This window comes from Athene noctua, chromosome 2 (genome assembly GCF_965140245.1).
Source record: "Athene noctua chromosome 2, bAthNoc1.hap1.1, whole genome shotgun sequence".
Taxonomy (NCBI): domain Eukaryota; kingdom Metazoa; phylum Chordata; class Aves; order Strigiformes; family Strigidae; genus Athene; species Athene noctua.
Genome location: NC_134038.1, coordinates 47,838,218 through 47,863,193, shown reverse-complemented (window position 1 = coordinate 47,863,193; position 24,976 = coordinate 47,838,218). Strand labels below are relative to the sequence as shown.

The following is a 24,976-nucleotide window of genomic DNA, read 5'->3' as shown; positions in this document are numbered from 1 at the left end:
AGCTCATAGATCTAAAAACATGTTTTGCAAGTTATGCAGCTTTAATGAAGTTAACACATTCATAGTCAGAGAATAATCCTTTGTATAAGTCTTATTTTAGACTACGTAATCGTGAGATTTCAATTCACTACTTTTTTTTTTTTTTTAGTTATAGTGGATAATTGCCTTCTATGTCTGCCACAGAATGAGAGAGACAGTGAGAGGTTTGATGCCTGGCTGTGTCACTTTATTCCTAGAAGTAACCCAGAAAGGTGTATTGCTGGGATCCCAGCATACAGAGGAAACACAAGAATCATATGTTACTGTGGGGACTGCTGGGAAAAGAGATTACTTGGGTGGATGACAAAAAGTAGTCATTATTTCAGTGGATCTGGAAGAAGATGCACACCCAAGATGGTATTTGGAGAGGGGAAATTTTTCTTGGGGTCTTTGCTGATGTCTTTGTACAGCTGTTTTGAGAACCTTAAAAATGGAGAACACATTTGGAATCAATTACAGCAAACAAGTGGGATCATAAAGGGATCAACACTGGACTTCTCAATAGAAGAACAAGAGGAAACTTGTATTATCTGCAAGTTCACCAATGCAGAAATCAGACTGCTATTTTTTAAATGATGTTTGTGTTTCTTTCTGATGTGCTACTTCAGCCAATTTGTTCTCATTGGCTGAAGGAAACTAGGCATGCAGCCCTGACATCAGAGAGGTAAGTACCATCCATATCACCATGTTCATAATTACCAAAAAAAATTTCTGAAGGCAACATTTGAAATACAAGAAAAAAGCTTCATAAAAGAAAGCAACAGGCCATAATTAGACAGCCTTCCTTATAGATCTGTAATCTCCAAAAATTGAGATAAAGAGTCTGGCAATATAAGATCTGTAATCACCTAGGAACAGAGGTAGAGCATTCTGCAGTATATCAAGACAAAAAGAATTATTCAGAAAACTTCAGGCCATTAGCGTTGACCAGAATTCTTTTGCAAGAATATTACCAGAAATAATGGTATGGGACAAGATTACAAGACATTTAGAAATGGGTGATTTAGTTAGGGGCAGACAGCATATATTCACTAAAGGTAAATTATGTTTGACAAACTAGCTTGAATCTGATTATTTGAATGTTCTGTTGTTGAAGGAATGAATTATTGTCTGTAATGTATCTGATTTTCAAAACTACATTTGATATTTGCCACGAAAGACACCTAGTTTACAAAGGGGGAATTTCAGGCAGTTATTCAAATAGAGTGAAAATTATCTCAGGAAAATGAAAGAGCACGTCAATTAACAATAACACTTCAGGTGGAAAAACGTATACAATCAGCAGTCAATAAGCACCACTTTACTTGACCTGTTACACAAATTGCACTGAAATCAATGTCAAGAATGGGTAGATTTAGTGGTAAAACATTAGAACTAACAAAATTATATTTGGTTACTGGGAAATGGATAGCAAATCTGCATCAACATAGTTTACCTCTGGAAATTAGAACAGTTCTGGTGCTTTCTCCTAATATAATTCCTCATTCCCACCCTCTTTTTTTCATTCACTCTTCAATTCAACAAATTCTTTTCAGAAACTGTGAATACTCTTTTTTTAAAGGGGGTAGATAACTTTAAGATATTTATATGATGCGTTTATTCCAACAGATCCTAAAACCTGGATTTATCTCTAGTGATTTGTAGGGATTCACACCCAAGAGGATGAATCAATGTGCTACAGCTGCTCCCTAGAGAAGTGAATTGCTAGCCTAGGTCATTGTTTCATTTCTGTCTTTGTCTTGTGGCAAAAACATATTGCACATACCCCTTCGATCAGGGCATTAGATATAATTCCTTCAGTCAAGCAAGGAAAAGTGGTTTGCTTTATTTTCTTTCGGTTTAACGTCTAACAAATTATTTATCTTAATACAACCCTAAAATTCTTCAGGGAGCACTCAGACTCTGCTCTAAGATTATTTGTTTTAGGACAAATTGACATATATTTTAATTCCATATTAACTTTATAACCAAGACATGTAAAGAGATCTTTGGTCTTCTTTCAGAATTGATGGAATTATACTTTTTGAGTATATTTGGTAGGTCAGATTGAAAATTTCTGTCAGCAGTGCTCTATGGAAAAGGCTATATATGTGCTATTTAAAAAAGAGGTATGAGAGAGAGCATGCAAACTTTTAGCTCCACAGCAGTTTGTGAAGGTATCAGCCAGAATGGTGATGGTGCCAGCATCCACCTGATGCCAGCAATGCATCCCCCACTTGTCTTGCACAGGGCACATGTGGGCAAGTGAGTTGGCAAAGCTCTCATTTAGGGTGTAGATGTGGATGCAGGTAAACCTGGTCTGACAGGTTAGTGTTCTGCCATATCAGCTCTCCAAGCTGGTGCCCAGTGCAGGCAGCACACCAGCATGAGGGACGAGCCTGGCTGCAGCTGAAATAATTTAGATATGATGAAGTTTTCATGGAACTGTGCTCTGAATGGCTCTATGAAAGGTGGCTAAAATCTACACTTATGAGTATCTTCAGTGGAAGATAACTTGTGGTGAAATTCTGCATCCTCCTTCAGCCCTTTCTGACTTCAAATAGGTGTTGCCACTTCTACTATTTCTCACCTCTCATGTACTGTGTCAGTTTGCCAAAGGAGCTGGGGATCACTCATTTCAAAACCATTGCCACAACAGAGTGGCTCACTGCCATCACATCTGATTTCAACCAAGGAGCAATATCTGCAGAAATAGACTACAGATAACTTAACTGTTTATGTGTCAGTATGGTTTTTTAATTTGAAGGTTGACATGGCAAGTCAGGTTGATTGAAAGATACATCCTTGCTGAAAAATGTCAAAAAGCCACCAAAGGGAGATGCAAGAGTTTCATACCTCACTGAAGCAAAGGATTGTTTACTAACCAGTTAAGTATATAAGGTAACTTCTGGGTACAGAAAGAAGCTTATTCTAATAAACCTTCACTTATTCTCCTGGGTCATATGTTCTGCTAGTTTCAAGGAAAATATTAAATCCATCTAGACCTCCTAGAAATTTTGAAAGATGAGAGTGACTAGCATGTAAGGTAGTACACTAAGGGATAGGAACATTCACAAAATCTGAAACCCTGACAACCACCTTATTCAGAGGGAAGCAGAAAACTAGTTGAAGATGGGAACTGACATATATTTGCAGCATAAATAGAGTAAAAATATTTTTTATTTTATTCTTAGTAAACACTATTCATATCTGCGTTGTCTTTTTTTTTATATATATATATATATATATATATATATATATTCTGAATGCATACTCTTACAGACTCAACCAAATTTCAGACAAGAAAAAATTAGAAGAGCTGGGCAAAAGTACTCTTCACTGAAGGGGGAAATGACACTACAAACCAAGCCTCTGGGATACCTTAACAAGTGTTCCAGTATCCCACCATATCCTCACTGTATCCAGAGAGTATGGAAAAAGCTTCCATCCATACTACACAGGCCAGGTAGGAACAGGCGTACCAGAAGAAGCAGGAGTGGCTTGCAGTAACTGCTGGCAGCCCTGGAAGTCCCCTGACATGCAGTAATGTAAAGAGGTAAAAGCTTGAACCCTGAAAATCATGGATGGACTGCACTCCACAGAGTTAAGGGTCCTGAAGAAATGAAAGACTCAAATTCACATTCTCACTGCCTCATTTAGAGCAGAGATTTGAGATAAGATGTCATACCTATCAGTAGCATGCCCAGGTCTGGGACCTACATTACTGTGGGGTTACTTCCTTCAGCATCACTGATGAAACTACTTCTTTTAGCATAATTTACTCAAAATTTTTTTCAGAGCAAGGTTCTACTGTTAGATGAACACCTTAATGACTATTTCATCCTTTTTGTCTCCTTCAAAACTAATTATTCACAGTGTGTGACAATACAGTGAGAAACCAAGACAGACTTAGCCAAGGATAATTTGTAACGTGGTCATTCAGGCAAGTGTTCTTGGGAAAGGAGGGAATTTTATTTCCAATGATATTAATGGGATACTTGAACCTGGGAGGATACTGAGCATCTGAATAACTGACATTTAAGTGGGGAAGTACTCTATCTCCACTTGCTGAAAAATATGCCCTCTCTAGATCTACCCATTGGTTTGTGAATCTCTTTTGTTTTTAACAAAAACAAACTGATCATTTTCAGAAACTAAACTTTTGTTTTCTCCAACTTATAACTTTTTTTTTTCCTTTGTCCCAAATTCTGAAAATCTAAGTTTTAGATTAGCCTGCAACAAATCTAAAGAATTCTTGGTATTTGTTTCTAAGTAAAAATTGACTTGCACAGCTCTGCTATACCCATTGGCAGTACAGCTAGATTACAGAAGAATGCCCAAATCTTTTCTAGCATAACCTTTTATTGCAGCCTCTTCTACAGTTTACTTACTTGTAAATAATTACAGTTAATGTAATGTAATCATGTAACTGACTCACTAATGCTGCAGTCCAGACACTTCAACCTCAGAGATACCATCATTAGACACTACTTCTAAATTTCCCAAGGGAGCAGGAACAAAGTTCCTAGCATGGTAAATAATTGCCAGAGACACAGACAGCTAAAACTGAAGAGGAATTTGATTCACTGTCACCAGGAGACAGTGGAGGCATCAGAACGGCATGATAGGTCCCCTCATTCCCACCAGACATTGTTTTACTGACAGGAATCAGTATCAGCAATATCGGTAATTTTGTATTTTTCTTCTGTGGACCCATCCTAACTGTCTTCTCCTTCAAGCCTTTTAGTGTTCTTGGGAGACATCAGTACTTGGATACTTTGGCATAAGTTTCTCTAGCAAAGGCTTGAACTGGTCCTGCACTGGCAATAGCAGCATATCAAGCTCCTCTTTTCTTCTCTGCCACTTCAAAATCAGGGTTTTTGGACATGTTTCAGACCACTTTGTTCTCTAGATCTGTGATTTCATATTTTATTGGCCCACCACATTTTAAAAATAGATCTTAGTGGCTAATCTTACACGTAGTAAGAAAAGCACTGTCAGTAAATTGTTGACTGAGAGACCAAACCACGATGAACTCCTTCCTGGTTTTATACCTTTTCTGCTTGTTCTCTTAGGTCAGGGATTTTCATCAGGAAGGTGAGGAGACACATGATTAAAAAAAAAAAACACCAAACATTTTTCATCTATTCCTTCCAGACAAATCAATATGCTCTTACTGTGTGCCACCCCCCCCCCCCCCCCCCCGCTTGTTAAAGTAATGCTTTCCAAGATCTATTGCCTTGTTGCCTTGCTATTGTCAAGGGAAACCCCCCTTGATTCTGCCATCCTTTCTATGAAGAGTGATTTGTTTGGATCTCAACATTAATAATTTCAAGACTTCTGGGAGAGCAGAATGGCATATCTGTTCTTTGTATGTTCCCTTCTCAATTCCATGGATGCTTGCAATGGTGGCCAGTTAAACATCTAACAGGGGTAAGATGCCCGTCGACATGACTGAGCTATTCTTGCACAGCCTTGCAGCCCTTCATTCTTATGCTCAGATATGAAGCTGAACCGCTCTTAATGTACAATAGTGATAATATTATCTCCAAAATAGGCCATGGTTGGTGATACATGATGGAGGTGTATCACTCTGAAGTGGAGCACTGAATGCCAGAACAGGTTGATGTATGACATAGAGCAAAAGAGTCTAATCCATTTAGTTACTCTTTGTTGTGAGATAGGTATTTTTCATAAGATCCTTATCCTTGTTGTCGTAATGCTAATGAGGCCTTCAACCAAATCTGTATTAGTGTATTGTCTGTGTCTTTGTGAAAATGACCAATTTGGAAAACTGATGTGATTCATAGCATGCATCAGGTTCTTTCCATACTGCTTCAAAGGATAAAGTGATTCTGCCTTCTCACTCTGGATTTCTATTTAAGTCATCGCTAATTTTTTAAGTTAATCTTAAGATTGGTCATTAATATGTCTGGTAGACATAGTGCTGTCACTTTTCATAATATTTCTTATCCTCAACACATGAGATGTCAATTCTACCTGCTTTTCTCACAAGATGGGATATTATTGATGTAGAAGAGCTTGAACAAAAAAAGACTGCTGATAGCTATAATAGTTTCCTTGAGGTGGTTGCTTACATAGAATTACATTCTCTATATAAATGTCTTCCTTTATGAATCCTCCAGTAAATTAATTAGATAATTACTGTAAATTATAGAATGTGTAGTAGGATTGGAGCTGGACAGCACGTTGTTGGAATTTTTTTCCCATTCCAATTGAAAGGAAATGCAAAAAAATTTTTTTTGTGAAATCAAAATCTTGGAATACCTTTTTGTTTTTTCCCCAGAAATACCAACATATAGTATTTCTATGGTGAAATGTTTTCCCTGAGATCTCTGGTAGATTCAAGCATTATAACAATTTCATAAGTGATCTAAATTTGTTGGAAGTAATGAAAAATGAAAAGAATAATGATTGTTAGAATGAAAATGTGTTATGACATCTAGACTTCCCCTCTCTATGACAAATGTCACTCAAGAAATCTGGACACCTGGCATACCATAGGTCTTTTCCAACTATCTTTACAACATTCAGGAAAATCGCAGTCCTCAGACACCTCAAATACTATGTCTGCCACAATCTGCCTCGCTGGGTGTGGGACAGTGCCCCTGGGAGTTACCCAAACTGCAGAGAGATGTTTTGACATAAAAACTGCAAGCTGGTTGCCTCAGCTCCATGAGCTACAGCCAGTAAAGCCTTGGTTCCAGCAGAAGTCCTGGAGCTATATCTTCACAGGGCTGGTTCAGAGTATGCATAAATACACAGAGACGTTCAACACAGTCAGTTGAGAATTGTTTTGTCAAACTTTTCCCAGCTATTTCTAGTTGAGACCATTCTTGCTGATTTATGCTATTTTAATCCTTTCTGAGCAGAAAGGTTTAAGAAGGTGCAGTACAAAGTTTCTACCAGCTTCTAGAGTAACAGTTTGCATAACAAGGTGCATTAATCTTATATGTTAAACTATTAAGAATTTTAAAGTTTTTCAAGCGTACAAGCATGGAAAATGTAGGCCTAATAAGACTTTAACGTAAGTGCCCCTTAGTAAGGTATCTGGGATGAGTTACAGTGTAAGTGTGCTTTATAATCCTGAAAGATTCTAATAACGTTGTTTATGACCTAAAAAGGAAAGCAAAAGTATGATTGTATTAATTTAGAGCATTTGGTTGTTTGCTGTAAGGTTTTTTTTGTCAGTTATTAAGTGCTAAGTCAAGCTATTTTGACACCAAATATTTTATAAAGTATTTGCAAAATTGAGCTATAACACTGTGACCTTAATGATGCTCTTAATGTAAATTTGAAGTAAATGTGAATGAACGTGAATTTATGTAGCTAGTAAGAATGTAAATCTCAAACTATTAATCCATGTGGTTAAAAATGAACATGTAAAGTAGATAAAATATGGGCATATTTTGAACTTTTGAACTTTTCCTTAAGATGTTGTATCCTACTCTGCAACCATTCAACCTGGCTACTTTATGTGTAAATAAGAGAAAGTAAGTAAAAACCTTAAAGAAAAAAAAAAAAAAAAGAGGGGAATTTAATAAGGGAAGCTATTCTGCCTGTTGATTCTGCCTTTTTTTTTTTTTTTATTAAATAAATTTGTGATTCAGTAATAATTCTAACATCTCTGTAAAGTGTTACAGAACAAAACAGTGTTATATTAGGAGGAAGTCACTGGATGTACATAGATTTCCCAGTACAAAAATCTCAGAAAATGGGATCAGAGTGAAGTTTAGTTCCTAAGGCAAGTGTGTTGCAAAACTTGCCCAATGCTGTCTCCGAGTTAAACAATGTTTTCATGGATACATGAAACAAGAGAGATGATCACATCCACCAGCTGACTGAGGACTGATCAGCCTCTTACCAGGTGTTTCCTGTAATTTGTGCATATAGGCATATTAATGTTTATGCACATGTTAGAAGGAATTTTATAGTAGAAGTGCTAACAATGTCCATCTCTTTCCACTTTGGTTAGCAAAAAAGAGGTGCTAACCCCAGTCTGTGTTTTCCTATTCTGTTCATTCTGTGCTGAGTAGAGTCTGGAAGAAGCATATGGATGTGGGGAAAACAAACAAACAAACAAACAATGATTCTTTTTAATTAAAGGTAGAATTTATGCTTTAAGGTAAAAAGCTGCTAGTGGAAGAACTAAGCTCGCACATTCCTTTGATCTTTTGTCTCTAAATGAAGTTACTGATATGCAGCAATTCAGTCATGAAAAAACTTCTACTGATTAAATTATTTGATCTTTTACAAAAGATAATTTTTGTTTATTGCCTGATACCTCTTATCTCAAAAGCAGACATCACAACCTCCTCAGCATCAACTCCTGTCAATATAGCACTGGAGGAATATTTGACTTGCAGTCAGACTTGTGAAATCAAGATTTGTGCTTAACATCCATGATCCCTCTATTTAAAGACTGTACTGTAAGAAACCTCAGCCATTACAACTACCTGGAACATTCTGATTCATCTTATTTGTCTTAATACCACAGGTGGTACTGAAGTAGAAAAGGGACTAAGTATCATGCAAATATCTACCACTAGGCAGGAAAAAAAAAAAAAGCAGCTTTCCTCATTTTTTCTCTCCAGGCATTATCGAACACTCAATTTTAAAAATAAATGCCTAAATTAATTATCAAATTTCTGTATTTCATTTAGAAAAAGAGATTTCACTTCCTGTAATGGGACATCTTCTGGGAAACTGGGAGGATCTAACACTTAAGTCCTACAGACTTCACTGTGTTCTGCAACTGCAGAACTCAGAACTGTTCGCCTGTGCAACAAAACTGCCACCTGACTAGCCACTGATATGGCTGATGCATATGTAAAGGAGACTGACTTCTCTATAAATTAGCTCAATGGCTTCCTATTGCTATCAAACTAATAATTTGAGTTGGCTGCCTGTTGTATTAATTTTCGGATCAAGTCATTTGAACTTATTGAGTTATTGATTCAAATTTAATGATAACATTAACTCGATGTTTACATTGTTTAAATATAATTAGCTCTGAGAATAGTAAATTTTCATAACAAAAATCTTACTGAAGATACATTTTTCTTCCCTCATGTTTTCATATGAAACCGGCTATTCTATCAACCTACAATAGTGTCAAAAGTCTAAAGGCTGAAAAAGCCTGAGTTTAAAATACTGTAAATGACACATTTTGGCTTACTAGGTACTATCTAGTCTTGTTATACTGGTAAAGAACAAATGTCAGCTCCGTTATGTGTTTCTGTTCCTAATCAAAACACCTCTGAAAACTGGTTAAACATTTAAGTTAGAAAAAGATAAAAGATATGATATTTTTTTCTATGATAATTTTGATTTATTTCACACGGATTTCTTGACAGTTTTATGTTTCATTTAAGATTTGTAAGTAATGGGGGGACATTTTTTGCCATAATCTTATCATTGCTTTCACTATTATCCTTGCGAAGACATGAAGCAATCCAAGATCTTCAGATAAGTAAACTGACTAACCAAAAACACAATTTAGAGACAGAAATGATTTTTTATTTATATGAGAACAGTATAATTTTTTTTTTCCAGTTAGGTCAATGACTGGGAACAACAAAATCAGAAGGAATTAATTGCCTAAACTGACATGTGCCCATTGTCAGATTTAGTTTATATTCTATTTGATCTTTCTAAATAGGGACATTATTTTTAAAACAGTTATATCCCAGTTGAGCAATATATTAAAGGCAGAAACATCCAAGAGGACTCAGACACATGCATAAGAAAGACATGAAAATAGGTTATCTATAAAAGCATAAAAGAACTTCACTTGACTTGCATGACTTTTTGTATCAAGCATGCTACAGTAGTCTTTTGATTCTAATATGGAACTATAGTAAGGATCATTGCACTAATGCATGAGGATTTGTGATAATGTTGCAGAAATTTTACTGTCAAAACTGAACTGCAGTGTAATGACTTTTGTTATCATGGTTTCTAATAACTATTCAGCATGAATTGACCCTACATATGTTTTACTACAATAATATGTCAGTTATTCAGAAAGCTAAAAAAAGAAACAGAAATCAATAGGCTTCCTCCCTCAAAACTCTTACTATAATGTGGCCACCTGAAGATATCAGATCATGAATATGAGACTGAATATTTTGCTTAAATTTTAAAGCAATTATAATTTGCATGGAGACTATTTTAAAATAAATGTTGTGTGTACCAAAAAAAAAAAGAAAAAAATCAAAGCTTTGTGACTATGACACTTCGGGTGTTAAGGACAGATTCAAGTAAACAGGTTCCTAATTTATAATGACATATCTCTATATTTGGGTATCAACTCTAATTTCATTATGAGGACAAGTATCAATGTCTACAGTACAACCATTGGCACGTTAGCATAATACACTGGAAGTATCACATTTTGCTCATGGAATAGATATTGTGAGATTGTTCAGTACATAAAGAAGGATATGGTAAATAATTAGATTTGATTTTAAAGTATCATCATATTCCTGGTGCTAATATGCTAGCTCATTGAGATTTCCAGAAGAAACTGCTGTTACATATTTGCAGGGCAGAAGCTGTATTAGCCAAGATTTTGTTACTGAAATTCTACCACATAAAGCCCAACCCACAAATCTTTTACGCACAAAGATTTTGCCACATCAAAATACATGTGTAAAAACTAGTAATATACCAACATTATAAAAAAACCCCATTCAACTACTCTCAAAAACAAAAGTTTAGGGAAAATATTAGGTACTAAAGAGAATGTATTTAAAGATAATGCCAAGATTCATCACAGTTTATTTTGACGTCATCTAGAAAAAATGGAAATGTGTGATTCATGTTATAATGAAACTAGCACATCTAACATGAGAGACATGCCATTGATTAGTGAAAAATATATATAAGGGAAACCAAATTAAAGAGAGAAGCTTTTTTTTCAAAGAAAGTATTAAGGAAAAATAGATTGAGAATGAGTATCTCAAGGAAAAGAACTATAGGGAAATATTTTTCTCGTCCAGAGTGATATCTGACTGCCCTGATATTTGATCAAATTAAACATTAGGATAAATATAAATGTTTTATGGTAGTGATTATATAGTATAATAAAGTATCTTTGCAGACAGAAATATCTTTGTTGTTGTTGTTAATGAAACTAAATATTATGTATGTATGATCTAACAAGCAACTATCAAAAAATATGATACTTTTTAAAAATTGAAAATTATTTAGTTAAGCAAAATATTATGTCAAATTTATTTAGCTATTACATCTCTATAGTCACATGAAATCTCTACAAAATACTGTCTAGAAATGGGATTACAAATGAACATCAGCAGATTCTAAAGTTTTTGGCACAGAATAAGAATATGGTTTAAAAACTAAATGCTTGAATATGCTTTTAAAAAAATACTAACTCAAAGGAACATAATGGTAGCTCAGAATTTTTATTGAACTAACTGCATTTAGGAACTTAGTTTTCAGACACAAAGGTGTATATCCCCCTCTGAGCTTAATTTGCTTGTTATCCATAAAGCAAATGTCTCCAGGAGGAGAAGATACCAACATCTAGAAAATTTCAGCAACAGAGGGAATCCTCTTCTCATCTATCTTATATCTGTAGTAGGAGGAAAACACTCATCTCCTCCCAAGACCATGCCTTTGCATTCCCTATGCAGAAGAAGGTATTATAATTTTTATGGGCATAGGCCCTGTAATCAGCAATGTATATCCCATCCACTCAATAAATGCACCTTCCTCAGTGCAAAAAAGCTTACTAAGTCATGATAAGACACTTCATGTTACCAAAGCATTATTTCATCCATCATAAAGATAATCCGTTTCTGGGGCTGAACAAAGCAGCTACTTAGGAGCCCAAGGCAAACCTACTTCATTAGCTAGAAAAGTTACTATATCTAGTTAAAATTATGAAAAAAAAAAAAAAAAAAAGGCAATTTGCCTTTTGGATGAGTATTTGTAAAAATTGGTTTCTAATTTTGCATAATTACATATATAGGGAAGAAAGTTCTCGGGATTTAGGGAAGGTGAACATAATTTCTTCTTCTTGACTGTTCATGTCATTGTAAGGCATATATATAGCACAGCACCTATAAAAAATTGTTATTTTGACACTCCTCCAGAACTGATTCTCTGTTGCAGTTGTAATTTGCTTATTAGCAAAAACCCAAGAAAAAAAATATAGCTTCTTTTAATAGGATGTATATGTAATCAACACATTTTTTCCTTTTATCATAATTCTTAAATACTTCATGTGACAAATGTAGAAATGTTTTGTTTCAATAGTTGGACTAGTTATTCGTTTAACAAAATGAAGAGTTAACAAAAAAGAAATTAGATTGTCTCTTTAATCCTCAACTTAATATTGTGAATAGAATTTCTCTTCCTCATACACAGACCATTGCTGGATGGCACACAGGACTGTCCGATATTCAAAACATTGATGTCATTAATTTCTACCACAAGCTAGGTATAGGTATTTGTAACGCTGATTACATGCTCCTATAGAACAGCAACATGCTCATAACCATTTTCGTCATAGACAAGATTTTAAAAAGCCAAACAAATTATTATATAGCACTGCTGATGAAACTAGATCCTGTTGGTATTGCATTGCTATTTTGCTGTATTTTACTATGTTTATTTTATTGTATTCAAATTGAGAAGGGAAAAAAGCAGCAATATATGCCAACTCATTTGCAATTTTCTTTGCTTCCAGACTACATCATTGTATGATTATATCATCCATACTATGTCCAGAAGAGGTAAACTGTTGAGTGGGAAACAGTTTCACAAATATTACCAAGAACTATTAAATTCTGACAATGTAGAAGACAGATATTCTTACATCCATATAGAAGGTCCAGATGATAACCTAATATATATTTTTCTGTAGAGAATCTTGAAGAGAGTATGCCTGAGTTCTGCCTCCAGAAAAAAATAAATTCCTTTTACAATCCAGTCGTTTTAAGAAAACACTTCAGTATTCATAGCATTGTCTCTACTATCATATCATCAGAATATAATTGACACTCACTTGGTGAAGAAAGATAGTCAATGATTTCTTCTACTTTTTATGTTTTAAATCTCCAACTTATTATCCAAATATGGTTATCCCTAATACATGACTTAAACCCAGTTTTGTTCTTGAAATATAGGAGCTATGTAGTTAACAAGAATATTTTGGAAGGGTTTTTCTTATTTATATTTGTCAGGAACAAACTGAATACACCGAATTTTAAAATTAGAGATTGACTGACGTGTTGTATAAGGACGTGAGCAATGGATGAAGATATAGGTATAAGACATAAAATGGATTAATAAGAGTAAAGTACTAGCAAATAATCTGATTTTCACATCTAATTTATTTATTTGAAGACTTCTACACTTTACTTTTAGAAAATAAACTAAAATATCAATATATCAGGACCTGGTTCCTGCGTAAATGACCTGAGTTAATTCTTACCTGAAATTATTGATGTGAACTTAAGGTCTGTGAGCATGATGACTTCGTATTCAGAAATATAGACATGAAAGGCAAGCAAACAATAACCTGACTAAAATATCTGAACAATATTTTTAATTGATTATAGTTGGCACTGATAGGGTCGTGTTTTGATAACTATGTAGAAAAGAAAACAGAAGAGACTTCTGTGAACTGGCATTACATTCTCATGCAAAGTTTTACAACATCACTTGACTCAGGTTCCACAGCACTGTCAATTAAAAAAAAAAAGCTATCGTTTTAAATGTTACTAATTAGTCCATAAAACATTACACCTGGCCACTGTCGTGGAAGTTCATCAAACCAGATTTTACCTTTTTCATTTTCATTTGACTGTTTTCCAAATTAAAGGCTTAGAGTCTGACTGTAGATGTCATAAAATTCACAATTTGCAGAAAAAGTGTTTTATGTGTAAACTATACATAATCATAAGGTACATTTTAATTACTGCATAATATATTTATATACAAAAATAAATAGATTTCAGTTGCAAAAGTGGAATTAATGAATAATACATTTTGAACACCTTACATGAACTGCTCTGTAAAAATAAAAGAAAAACAACACAGCAAGCAAGCAAAAAAAATTAAATAGAAAACTGTGAAAAAGCCAAGAGTAAAATAAGAATTCGGGTGATAGGTATTACTAGCAACTATTATATCATTATTAAGTAGCTGCATTGATTAAATGAATTTTAGAGATAAATGAACTGAATGAGTGATATTAGCACTTTACCTGCTGATGATGTCTAATGGCAATCCCGATTCTGTTGTCATAGAGTTTTGTGAAGTCTTCTTTACTGTTTAAGTAGTAGTTCTGAAAGATCTGATATTCTTGAGCTAACCACAGATTTTCTTTAATTATTTGCTCCAGAGCAGCCTAAAGAGAAGAGTAATTGATTACACTTACTGCAAAATATCTTTCTAAAAAATAAAATCATAGGTCATTTCCACAATTTCCCTGACTCATTCACTTACCAACATCTGCAAAATATAGATGTCAGGATTATGGTCTCAGTGAAACAAATGGAAAAACTGCAAATGAGTTTCAAGTGGTTAGGATTTTGCTGAATATATTTATACTAAAGAAAATGTTATTAATAAATTATTTGTATAGAAAATGATGTCGTAAATGTCTACTAAAACTACTAAGAAGAAACTACTAAAAAGAACACATCCTCTACCTTACTACATAAAAGCTTTCTGCATAGAAATTATCTTGCCAGAGAACATATCAAATTCTTCATCCACATTTTACTTTTCCAAATGTTTGTTTTCCAACTTATTTGTAAAACTGACACAACATAATAGTAATGTATTTTTTAAATAACTTTAATGTTTCCAATTTGATTAACTTGATTTTAAAGACTAATATAATGCTTGACTCATAGTTTGCTACCAGGTGAAGTTGAAGTTGTTTGGAATGTATGCTTCTGTAATAAGAAAAATTTCCATTCCTTTCAATCTGATTATAGCTGAACTTCCTGTGATTCTAATTCGTGATGTTGCAATTTGCTAAGGTATTTTTTTCTAAGTTACAAACATACAATCCGATTAAATGTATTTTAAAATTTATTTTTGACAAAGAATTCTACATTATTTTTCGTTATTTTTTCATTAAAAAGCACTTAGTGGAAGGGGAGCCCAGGCAGACTTTTACCCTTAGTTCTTGAAATTTCAGAGACTTTTGACATTCAGAATCTCTTTTAATATCATAACTATAAAACAGGATGGCTGTTTTCCACATTTCAAATTATTTCTTCAAAATACATAACTTGAAATAACTTTAAAATACATGTTTAAAACCTCATACTGGTGATGACAATGCTATCCAGTAAAGAGGAGAGATGCATAAAAAGACGCCAGTGAGCAAGCCTGAAACTTACTAAATTTATGTATGTTCTTGCCAGTTGCATTTGGGAGGTATTTCTGTTAAAAATGCATGCATGCATGAATGGTATGGAGTGGAGGAGCGTTTACGAGTGTGTAGAAGCCTGGGCCAACTAATTAAGCCCAAATGTCCATGCGCTTACCTAAGACAATATTTTAAAGTCTTCTAATGCAAAAGCTCTAGTCTAAAAGTTTTTAAAGGTAGAAGAGTCTACTTAATAGTCTAGTTTATTACAGTATTATATGTGCAGAACCATGGGTACCCTTGCAGAAAAGCAGAGCTAGCAGAACAGCTAGAGCAGCTGGAGCAAATGTCACCATCGTCTGCTCCCTGGATGAAGCCTGTTAATCCAGCAGGAGCGAGGGCAGCCCTCTGGCTTGACAGTCTGAAACTGTGAGTGAAACGTTACCACAGGAGGTGGGGAGCAACCACCTGTCCCCATAGTTGCCTCACCAAAATCCAAAGAAAGGAATTGTAAATAATTTGGGGTTTAGTTTTGGGAGAATTTACATGTTACTCCATTTACTTCTCTGCTGCTCTTCTCCCTTTCAACAGAATACTGTTTAAGTTGAAAGATGCATGTCTGAGGCAGAAAAAATACATTTTGAGCAGAAAGGAACTTAGACTAATTTTCCCAGGTTCAAGCTACCATTTATGTATGAACTCGGTTGCTACCAGTCAAGCTCTCTTTGGAAGGGGCAACATAAATTTACATTGGGAACATTTCTGAAACAACAAACGTTTTAGCAATATATTATAGCTACAAGTTTTCCCAGAACCCAGGAGAGCTAGGGAACTTTGGTAAAATTTAAACCTTGCTTTAGTAGCTCCCGTGTCTCTAGAAAAAGTCTTGTGAATTAGTGGACTAATAAAGTCTAAGTTCTTCTGGGGTCACAGTGCATAATGTTGAAGAATCCATATGTTTTCTGAATCTGTTCCCAAGTGGGTAATTTAGTGTCTCACCTTTTAAAGACAAAACTATCCAAGGGAAATAGCAGCATGCCTGAACAGGCTCCTAGCCATCCCTTGGACCTACTTGAATTTTGGGAGTTCCCAGGACAGTTAGCATATTAACAATGATTTTAGTCCTTTTTCTATGCAATGTCTTAATAAAGATATATCTGCTTTTGTATCTATTGTATTTATAAGTAATTTCTGAAAATTTTGGCTAGAAGGTGGCTGTGGTTATGCAACTAAATGTAAAAAATCTTCCTGTACAGAACTGTCACGCTCTACATCACTAAAATATTAAAATGCTTTGTGTCTTTCAGAAATCTCAAAATAATAAAAAGGAAGATGTAGAATTTAGTGAAGAAGATGTGATTATCTCCTTTATTAATCTTTGGGCAGAGGTAAAACCTGTTTTTCAGGCTGATACCTTCCTTAACAAAAATACAGTGCTTGATGTTAATATGTTAACATTCAATACCTGCAAACAAGTAATGTTTTGAACATCTCAGTACTTTCACATAAGTAAGGAATATGGGAAAATGACAGAGATGTTTGCTTGTAGAATAAGAACATCAATATAGTGATTTTCACCAATAAAAATATCTGACTACAGAACAAGTGAAATCCTACGATTTTTGTATGATTTAAAATGGTCCAGACATTTTGACAAAGAATAACTACATACCAAAGAAAAGACAATAGCTTTCTCCAGATTTTACAAGACTCAGTGGCTATGTCTATATGACCAATTGCATTAGTTGCCCAGTCCCAAAAATTGCTTCATTGCATAGCTTATGTCAGCTGAGACAGATAAAATGAAATGGCTCTTTTTCTCTAATTCACTCCTCTGAAAGATGAGCTGAGGTTCAGAAAGTAAAGAGCATATATCCTTTAAATACCTGGCTGTCACTTATTGACGTTTCTACAGGGGATTTCCCAGAATGTAGGCAAGGAAAAAAAAAGTCTTTAAGAGCATTCTGTCTTTATGAAAGAGAGGAATGGTCAAACTGGGACCAAACTTGGCAAGCCAGAATATACACTGTACCTCTTTCTCCTGTTCTAGGAAAACAGGGATATGAATCTCTGAATATCAGTAAGATATCTAAGCAGACAATCCTGACATTTCTTTTATCTCTGGCACTCAAACTTCTGAATCTGTAGACTTGTGAACTGACAAAAAGCACCATGATTCATGTGCTTGTTCTGTTGCTCCTCAGCAAAACTTGAAATCAAAGATTTCTGGTACATCAGTCTTTATCTGCAGGTATGTTTGACTTCTTCAAATGTAGTGGAAATGACACCTGAAATATGGGAAGAAAATGTCTACATTTTTACATTGAAATAAAGTTACTTTCTTCTGTGGGGAAAAAAAAAAAAAAAAAAAGTATGATTCAGGGCAATTTCTTGAAGGCTCCTACCTGAAATGAAACTTGAGTCATAGAGAAATCAAGTGAAACTAGCAAAGGCCATACCAGAACCAAATGAAAGAAGATATTTCTTTGCACTATGTGTAGTTAAGGTGCATGGATTTTTATGAATATCAAAAACTTAGAGATTTAAAAGGGACATAGAATTTCTAGGAGGAAAAATCCACATAAGTTTATTAAATAATAAAAAAATAGTGGGGCTCAAGAGATTGCAAAGCCCCGTGATTATTCTGGGGAAGTATTACAGCATGCTTGCTCTGTTGTTACTCTCTACCTGAACATCTGGGATCAGAGGTGGAATATCAGGCGAGAGGAAATTTCCACCTGATTCAGCACATGTGCTTTTCTGTCTTTATGCTCTTTTATTCAGCACAGCATCTTAGGAAGTGTCTCTCTTTTTCTGGAATAGCAACAGTTTTCTGTGTGTTTGCTGAACACATTTGAAGTGCAGTTCCTGTTTGCTATAATACAAATTAATAATGAGACAATAAAGTATGTGGAAGCAAGAAAAAAATAAAACCACCAAAAGCCCTCCTCAAAACTACCAACAAATTCTTAGCACAAAGGCTGCAGAAGTAGGCAATAGTAAAGCAGATGCAAAGCCATGCAACACAATGATGAATTGTCAGTCCAGTACCTCAGACCATACAGAATTTCTTGTAATAACTAAACTTCAGTCCTTTTAGTCTGCAAAGATCACCACTAACCTAGCCATGATTTACAGACAAGCTAGGGATCCTTGAAGCCTGCAGCACAGGGAAAATGTGTTTCATGTTATTCTTTCATCATTTTATGTACACTAAAACCAATCACTTTGTGTTGCAAGTGATCCAAGAATTATTTTATGGTTCCATGTTTGTGTGACAAAAGTTTGTAAAGGGTTGTAGACACAGATCTTAGGATCAATGATTTTGTCCACATAATGATATATCTATAAACATGATATAAATCCCTATGGTTTACAGGGTCAATCATCATTTCGAATGGTCAGTCTGACAGCAGTGTTTTATTCGAAAGATAAGAACAATTGATTTTGACAATCAGGTGCATCAGCACAATAAACTAATTATTAAGGGATCTATATTAATTGGTTGTACTCCTTAAACTTGATGTTGTGAGGAATAAAATTTCCCCAGGCAGGAATGACTGTTTCTTTTGTAGGCATAAAGTATCCTGTTCATAATATGAACAGCAAAACAACAAATAACATCTTAAAATTACTGTGTTCATGTGCATCTGCCCCTCCAGCTCCATAGAGCTTCTCCTGAGGAGGTTAGCAATATTTTTCCAGTAGCATCTGTTACACATCATATGTGTCACTTCCCAGGGCAGAAAGAGCATGGTGACACTGAGTGCCACGAAGTCATTGTTAAAAAGTTGACAAGTCCTGCAGCTACAGGAAAGGAATTTACTGTAAAGCAAGCACGAGGTGTTGGGATTTTTTCCCTGTCTGAGGACTGATTGATGCAACTAATGCTTATTAGCAAATAGTTTGGGTTCTACAAGTCACGGAAGCTACAACATAATTTGAGTTGATACAATAACTGATACGCTCTCCTATTTGGGATCTTCTGTTGATGCTGTCACCAGCATTTGATGGTTGGTAATTTATGCACCAAGGATCATGCAGCTACTTCAGTAAATTTCTAGAACTGCAACCCTTTTAAGGACACAGTGGAAGCAGCTGAGCCCTGCTTGAACAAGCTCTAACATGAGTCAGGGGATTTACGTTGTTGATATTATATGCTGATCTAATACAGATTTTTGTGGTCTCTGAGCTGAAACGGGTCTTCCACTGTACCCACAGCCAAAGAAAAAACCCCACATAACCCAGAGTTACTGAAACTAACTCTTCATTTGAAAGACAATATCTTTTTACATCTCTGACATGAATTTTTGCTTTATTATGTTTGGGAGGAATTTTAGAAAATGCACATGGGTATATACACAGGCTGACAGAGAGAAGTGAGAGATTATATTTTTGAATAATCTGCTAGAGACCATTTGGAAAAAGTTAATTACTCTTTCAGTAGGAATATGGTGTAAAATGTTCTCTAACAGATTGCATTTTTCTTGTCTGCAGACTACACTGGCAAAAACTATGAGCAGCCTTTCACTGATAACACAGCACTTCAAATGGCAGTTCCAACAGTTCTAAAAAAATCAAGTTTTAATTCTTATAGGGACTCAAGTGGAGAATTAATATGGGGAATAAAACGAGATATGCACTAAATACTTAGAAGAAAATTTCTGTATAACTTCTAGCAAGTTATACAAATACTAAATGCTGCTAAAATAATCATGAAAAAAATGGTACTAAAATAATATAGCTATTAATACAATACCTGCAAACATAAGCACAGACCTTTCTGCTTTAACACAATTATTCCAAAATAAATAGTATATAATACTCTTTGGGTCACAACTCTTCATGTCAGCCCAAGATGAAAAATATTTTTGTTTTTTACATATATACTCTTTCCTGTGTATGGAATATTTTTTGACCTCTAGAGAGTTATTTTGGGCACATGAACTAAATTGTATTGATGCTAAAAAGAGACCATGGTTGTAGAATAAGATCTGAATGCTCTAAGATTATTTTATGCTGATGTACCCTTTATCCATGATTATATTGTTGCAGAAGATCTGAAAAAAAAAAAAAAAAAGGATGCAAAAATTTAGTACTAGAAATATTTAAGTTTCTCCCACTTCAACCTTCTTTAGAGCCCTGGAAATGAAGTAAAGGCATAAATGTTGGGGAAATCAAAGGATGTACCATTCTAAAGGCCTGAACTGGTAAAACAGAGGACAGATGCAAGGCCAGGAAACAGTGTGTTCAACGGGGTGTGTAGTGACACTGATTTTTCAGATGTGAAAGAAAAAAACGGTTACCTAGTTGTGGTCTTTCCAATGAAGGTGCCTACCTTCAACTTGTAAAGAATAGAATCAGAAGCATGTGTGAAGTCTACCTGATGATGACCTGCTACTCCTGATAGAATTTTGGGCACTCAGCCTGTGATCAAAACACCTAGAAAAGAATTGTGGCTCTGGCTAAATAGCAGTGTATTAAATCAATTACTGTTAAAGAAAGATTTGAACTGACCTCACAACCGATTAAGCATTTCTAGTTCTATCTTTTTCTACAGTCAAGAAACCCTGACTACAGGGAGGAACCTTTTGCTTTGTGAAGTCCAATCTCTTTGAAAGTCAAAAAGTGGCTGTTCTGGAATTCTTCTAATGGTCTGAATGAAAAACTCCAGAGATTTTTACACATGCTTCAGTGTCAGGTCTGTCAATAGCTACATTCAAAGAATTTTTGAACTAGAAGAACTAGTTATCTTTCAGAACATAAAGACTTAAGTATCTCTCTATCAAAAGTTTGAAATGTTTGTCCCTTCCTAGCTGAATAGAAATGTACCTTAATAGTGCTGCTTGACTAATTTTGTTGTGGATAAGAGACAAATATATTTTTCTTATGGAAAGAATCAAGGACAGGAGAGTTTTGTCTAGGGCTAAAATTCTGCTTCTACTTCAATTTTGTGATCAGTCATGATCACAAAGGTTCAGAAGGAGAAAAATAATATTCAAGATCTTTAGAAAGTGATGGGATATGTTCTGTTTTCATGTTGCAAAACCAGTTTGGCACTGCTTATACATGTTAACCATGTATACCTTATGTATAGGCAAATCCAAGGGACATGCAGGAGACTGGAAAGTTCCTGAGTCTTGAACCCATATGAAATCAATTTCAAGGTCTTGGTAATTCTCTTTAATATTTATAACAAATACATTGCTTTGGGAAACACACCAAAGAATTGGCAGTGTGTAGGAAGATAAAGAAAATGAACTGATGAAGCCAGATCTTCATGATGTCTGGTGCCACAATTGTGCTAGAGCTCGGTACTGATTTGGTGGAAGCAACTTGGATATGTCACTTAAGTAAGTCACAGTCCTTTTCTTTCTTGATATCATGGAAACAGATTGGCATGAAAGCTGGAAGTACAAGCATGATGCCTTTAGGTAGTAGGGGTCACTGACTCCACCATTGGAGTCAGGTAAAATAGAAAATGCCTACAGAAGGCATAGGAGAAAAATAGTGACTCCACAGAAGTGAAAAATAAAAAAGTATTAAAGCGAGTAGAACACAAGTGAAAGTTCAAAGACACAAAAAAAAATGAATAAATAACACTGCTGTTGCAGAAAACGTGAATGACAATGAACTATAAAACAAAAAGGAAAAGCAAACACATCTTGGATTTGAAGCTAACTGTGGAACAGTGTAACTTTAAAAGATTTTATTAACAAGTTAATTGGAAACAATTGTTATGATATACAACGCCAGTAAATCAGGGATTGATTGAAGAGGATCTCATCAGATCCATTGGTTCTGAATGCTAACGGAGGAAAACATCAATCATTCAAAGACCAGAAAAGATAAAAAGAAAATTCTTTCGAGCTATGCAGTTGGTAGGAAAATGCCTCTATATCACAACAGATGCTTACATTTTTTTAAAAAACATATTTGCTTTAAAGTCAACATTTGTGTTTATTGAGAGTAATGTAGAAACAGTAAATATGAAAATGTTCCTTCAAAGTGTGTTATATACTCTAAAACTTTCACAGTGAACTTAGGTTCATTGTTGTAGACTTTTCCATACAGAAAGTTTTCATTTCAGGAAAAGTAAAAGCTATTTGTTTGGAATAAAGTTAGCCTATAAATATAATGGAATGTAATTCAGTATCAAAACTCAGGTTAAAGTTGATATAGGTATAAAAAAGATTTTGAAATTACATAGAATTAAGAGCTTCTCCATTCCTACATCTTCCTCCATACCTTAAGTTTATATGCTTTGTCTGAAAAATAAAAAAAAAAGGGTTTACGATTTCATTATTGGTTTCTGCATAACATAGTTTTAGACTGTTAAACACAAACTTATTTTCCTATTATTGCATCATTAATTTTTCTTCTATATCATCACAGTTTGATTATATATACCTGTCAATATTTTTAGAGCATATTATGAGAGAGAACTTCACTTGCAATGCTATTCTGAAAAAGATGAAACTAATGGGAATGTCCTTTTATATTTAATTATGACCATTTCAAGATTTATAAAGGCTCTCCATTCTTTATATATTTAGGGATGGACAATTCTGCATCACTAGGGGGAAAGGCTAATTACTCAAGTAAGGTCATTAGATATACACTTTCTTTTTGTCATTACAAAGACTAATATTTTTGCATTACTGGCACTATGCAGAGTAGATGAAGCAAATAAATAATAAACCTCCTTATTCAGATGCTAATGCAAAACCAAATGTTCTTTCACTTCTACAGCTGTAAAAATTAAAGTGAGAAAGGTATCAAAAAAGTAAATGCTAATGTTCAACACAATACCTATTATATACACATAACTCCCATATGACTACAGTGCCTCTGAAGCGACAGAAAGGTGAAAATAAAGAGATCCATGGGATAATTATGCCCATTTTTTTCTGCATTCATTGGGAATTTAAAAATATTTTGTTGCTTCATTAAATGAAATGTGAAAATATACTGGATTTTACAGAATATATTTTATTTTGACAAACCTGTAGCTAACAATAGAAATATTAGTATTCAGTTCTGGCTTTGCAAATTCATCCATTTTAATTTCCACAGTTACAGGGATCATCTTTCAGAATTTGAATGCGGAAGTTGTAAAATTCTTTGAAAAATTAATACTACTAACTAATCCCTTGATGGTAATCAACATTGACATTTTGTTCTAAAGTCATGTTCTAAATGAAATTTTGTAGAAACGTATTTTGGCGATTCTCAGTTATGTACTTGGGCTCATTGACAAGCCATTTGCCTTCCATGAACTCTGCTACAGTGATAGTGCACATGACCTTTTTGGCTGAAAAGTTTTTTGACCACTTCATTTTTTGTAGTCATGTCCATTCAAACAACCATAGTAAAAGTTCACTTTCTGGATTTTAGTTTATGAAATACCCCTAGGACATCCTGTATGGGTAAACAGTTTGATCCTAATCATTGTTTCTCCTGGAATTCTGAAATCCAGTAACTGATGTTTGAGAACTGTTGATCTACTTACTTTGATTAGTTCTATAGGCAATATTGAGATAATTAAGAAGATTAGACTTAATTTTGCCTTCTAAAATACTTACTGAAATATTTGTAATGAATTAACTTCCTTAAAAGATTTTTAAAATCTTTTCCAATGAAGAAAAGCTCACTTTTATTTCAAGAGGGAGTTCTCCTTATTTTTCCCAGTTTTTTAAATAACAGAGAATGCATCTCCACTTCTCTCTAACTAGAATAAACTGTTTTAAAATTTTGAAAAAGTCAGTTGAGAAAACCTTCACCAAACAGAACTAAACACATAATGAAAAATTGAACACAACCTTTTTTTTTTTTTTTTTTTTAATGGACAGTTTTACAAGTAACTTCTTTTCGTGTCCACTCTATCTCCTTTCTCAATAAAAAACCTCAGAAGTATCCTGTACCCTTAAACATCAAGGAAGTTAGATTTATAATATAATAGAATACCAGAACTTCGGTTATTCAGTTAGAACAGGTCTGAATTCTAGGTAAAATAGATCAATAAGTGCATAGTTCAGCTCTCTGTCAATGCAATATTGTGGTTATCTGTACAGTTGTGTTTGCACCTCAGGCTCTCTCTACCATATTAAAATCTTGCTAACTGGAAACATGAGAGATTACCTTATTCTCATTTCCCACCCCTACAGAGAGTCCTTGGCAGCAATTACTTGTTTATGAAACAGAGAGATTAGGAATTTTCCTTTCAGTTATCCTTTTTAGGGTGAAATTGAAGATCTGTCTTTTTATGCAAACCTTCCCTGTCTAAAGCCTACAACATAAATGTTATGATGGCCCCAACATATAAACAGCAGAAATGATACAGTACACACAAATCAGATCAATCACATAAAGACAGCAAGATGTGCAGAGTGCCAAGAAACGAGACATGAGATGGTTTGGAATCCAAAAAAGAAGAATCCAACAGGTTTTGAATCGAGCCGCTGTATGCTGGTGAGTCTGCCTGCCTTCAGTGTAAGAATGCTGAGACCATTGTGGAGGGGTTAATTTATAGAAACAAACTAAAGATATAAAAAGGGAACGCAGGTCCTCAAAAGTGTC

The 24,976-nt window shown here is 34.5% G+C and overlaps 1 protein-coding gene across 1 annotated transcript in view; it reads right to left on the bottom strand.

The window, feature by feature from the left end:
* The window catches only part of CCDC178 (coiled-coil domain containing 178), a 176,111-nt gene that overhangs the window by 46,012 nt on the left and 105,123 nt on the right, over positions 1 to 24,976 (bottom strand). Inside the window, 1 exon segment of the mRNA XM_074897732.1 lies at positions 14,279 to 14,410. Coding sequence (XP_074753833.1) covers positions 14,279 to 14,410 — 132 coding nt within the window.